General features: G+C 53.8%; 1 protein-coding gene across 1 annotated transcript in view; it reads left to right on the top strand.

Moving 5' to 3' along the window:
- SETD1B (SET domain containing 1B) overlaps positions 1-3,251 on the top strand; it is a 21,619-nt gene that overhangs the window by 10,397 nt on the left and 7,971 nt on the right. Inside the window, 4 exon segments of the mRNA XM_010841425.1 lie at positions 3-269; positions 356-461; positions 1,223-1,708; positions 3,020-3,251. The exon segment at positions 3,020-3,251 is cut by the window's right edge and continues 17 nt beyond it. Of these exon segments, the coding sequence (XP_010839727.1) occupies positions 3-269; positions 356-461; positions 1,223-1,708; positions 3,020-3,251 (1,091 nt within the window).

The following is a 3,251-nucleotide window of genomic DNA, read 5'->3' as shown; positions in this document are numbered from 1 at the left end:
AGGGCATGGGCGTGCGGCGGCGGCCAGCCCGGCCCCTGGAGCTGGACAGCGGCGGGGAGGAGGACGAGAAGGAGTCGCTGTCGGTGTCGTCTTCCTCGTCAGCATCCTCGTCCTCGGGCTCCTCGACCACCTCACCCTCGTCCTCAGCCTCTGATAAGGAGGAGCGAGAAAGCACGGAGGAGGAAGAGGAAGGGGAGGGGGAGGAGGAGGGGGAGGAGGGCCCCAGGAGCCAGATCTCCTCCTCCTCAACCTCATCCATGTCAGATAAGGTATTGTTTGGGCTTGGGGAGGCCTGGGGAGCCGGGCCAGGCGAGGAAGCCCTTCGGCTCACCTGTCCAGCATCCGTCTCCCCTAGGATGATGATGATGAAGACAGCGACGACCGGGATGAGTCTGAGAATGATGACGAGGACACAGCCCTGTCAGAGGCGAGTGAGAAGGAAGAAGGGGACTCAGATGGAGGTGAGTGTGGCTTCTGGCCCAGCCCAGGGTCCCTCTGCAGAAAGCAGAGCCTGCACAACAGTCAGCAGTACTGAAGGGGTAGGATTTCTTGACTATGAAGTGTGAAGTCATTAAAACACAAACACAGCCTGCCGTGTAATTCCTTTTTAATGAAATGTCCAGGATAGGTCAGTCCACAGAGATAGAGAATGAGATGGTTGGATGGCATAACAGACTCAATGGACATGAGTTTGAGCAAACTCCAGGAGATCGTGAAGGACAGGGAAGCCTGGTGTGCTCCAGTCCATGGGGTCGCAAAGAGCAGACACGACTGAGCGACTGAACAACAGTAGAGACAGAGTAGACTAGTGGTTGCTGAGGTCAAGTGGTGGGGATAGAGGGGTGATAGCTGAAAGGAACGGGCTGCTTCTTGAGCTTGTGAAATTTCTATCTTTGGGACACGATAGAAATGTCAGTTGTCCACATTGTGAAGGTGCTAAATACCACCGTGTCATCTACCCTAAGATGGTTAGGTTTATGTTATGTGGATTTCACCTCTGTTGGAAAAAAACAGATGATGGTGAGTTAATACACACACACACACACACCCCTCCACACACACACACACCCCTCCACACACACACACACCCCTCCACACACACCCCTCCACCTACCTGAGGGACACGTTCACCCCAGTGCCTCCTGTTTTGAGCCCTTTGGTGACGCCTCTGGCTGGGGCACAGCAGATAATAACAGGGCCCTTGCCCGTGTCCCCCATGCAGAGGAGACGGTGAGCATCACCACCTCCAAGCCTGGAGCTGAGTCCTCCAGTGAGAGTTCTGAGTCATCTGACTTCGCATCAAGCTCCGAGTCCTCTTCATCATCATCCTCAGAAGATGAAGAAGAGCTGCCAGCTGGGGAGGATGAGGAAGAGGAGGAGGAGGAAGGGGAGGCAGCTGCAGACGAGAGCACGGCTCCCACTGCTCCTGATGAGGACTTTGAGAATGAAGTGGTCACAGGAGCACCCACAACGGAGTCACAGGGCCCAGAAGAGGAGGTGGACATTGAGGCTGAGGACGAGGCCCCTGAGGAGCGGCCCCCGATGCTGGAAGAGCCCCCCTTGCCTGTGAGTGTCGAGGAGCTGGCTGGCTGCAAGGAGCCCCCCGGGGAACCAGGCCTGAACCAGGAAGGGGCCAGGTTGCTGTCTCCAGAACCCCCTGCAGGAGAGATGGAGGCCCGGCCCCTGCCATCCCCAGAGCCTACCCCAGGTAATACTTGCAGCCCATGGGAAGGCGGTGGGAATAGAAACAAGATGTCTTTAACCATCAGAATGAACCAGGGCTCCTTTGTGCCATCACTTAAAGTTACCAAGTAATTTCCTTATCTGTAAAACGGGATCAATGGATGGTGCTTCCCCCGTAAGGTCATATGGGAGGATGGAGCGAGATGACTTGCCACTACGAAGCTGGGTACCTGTTAGACCCCAAAGGCAGGTCTGCTGCTGTCACCATTCCTCACTGTATTTCCCTGGGGTCTAGTCCTTGGACTGCTAGTCCCATGAGATGCTCCCAAAAGAGGTGTGGATGTGTATGGTCTTTTAGTGATAGGCAGGCAGAGAAGGCTTCCGGGCCCTGGGCACCTATCACCAGAAGGGTGCTGGGTGGGTTAAAAGGGGCTGTGGGCACTGCCCCCTCCATCATCTTGGTGGAGCTGCACAAAGCACGTGAAAGGCTCTGGCAGTGCCGTCCAAGAGAACTTTGTACAGCAATCAGCATGTTCTCTCTGCCCTGTCCAGCCCCATAGCCACTAGACACAGCATTGTTAAGAGCTTGAGAAAGGGGGAGAGTGCCGCTGTGGGACAGAATTTGTAATGTTGATTAATTAAGTTAACATAAACTACTATATGGGGTCACACAGAGTCGGACACGACTGAAGCGACCTAGCAGCAGCAGCAGCAGAAACTACTATAGCCACACGTGGTTAGTTGGTACCTCTAATAGTCCTTAAGGAGAGCAACCCGTTGTATTTTGTTTAAGTTTTTTATTTGGCTCTAGAACCACAAATTTTTGCAAATTGTTAAACGTATTTATAAAGCCTCTATTTTTATCTCCTTTATAGTTTTAGGAACTGATAATAACAACAGTGGACCAAAATGGGCAAAAATATCATCCCTCCTGGAGCTTACGCTCAGGGCAGGTTGATAGATGACAGCTGATAATTTAGAAAACATACTAGGTGACAGTGGAGAGAAACGCTAGGAGAAAACCTTAAAGGCTCTGACAAGTCGTGCAGAAAAGGGACTTGTTTAATTTTATTCAATAGCAGAGGTCATTTTCTTGGTCCATGGTATGTTCCTTGCTCACCGGAACACCATTCTAAAGACAGTGTCAAGGGCGCCAGCTGGGTCTCCTGCATCTTTGATTGATTCCCACCAACATTTCTCAAATCCTGCTGTATATCTAGGAATCTAGAGGGTGCGAGTGCATACCCAGAGAGGTGTCCAGGGTACAGTAGGGTAGCATGAGGAGGGGCCGTTTGAGTCAATAACTAAGGTCTGCTTTCTGCCTGCTGCTCTGCAGAGGACAACCTGGAAGCGGAGCCTGAGGCCCCGGCACTGCTTTCTTTACCGCTGCAGCCACCATTGCCGCCGCCTCGACCGCCCCGGCCACCCAGCCCACCACCAGAGCCCAAGACCCCAGACCCCCCACTCCCATCCGTCCCTCTGGAGCCTCCCCACCATGAGGAGCAGCCCCCACGTACTCCGAGCCTCTGTGGCAGCCTGGGCAAGTCCCAGAGCGCCGAGGCGGGGCC

The sequence above is a fragment of the Bison bison genome, unplaced genomic scaffold (genome assembly GCF_000754665.1).
Source record: "Bison bison bison isolate TAMUID 2011002044 unplaced genomic scaffold, Bison_UMD1.0 scf7180017864160, whole genome shotgun sequence".
Taxonomy (NCBI): domain Eukaryota; kingdom Metazoa; phylum Chordata; class Mammalia; order Artiodactyla; family Bovidae; genus Bison; species Bison bison.
The sequence above is the reverse complement of the archived record's forward strand: the minus strand, read 5'-3'. Positions and strand labels throughout refer to the sequence as shown.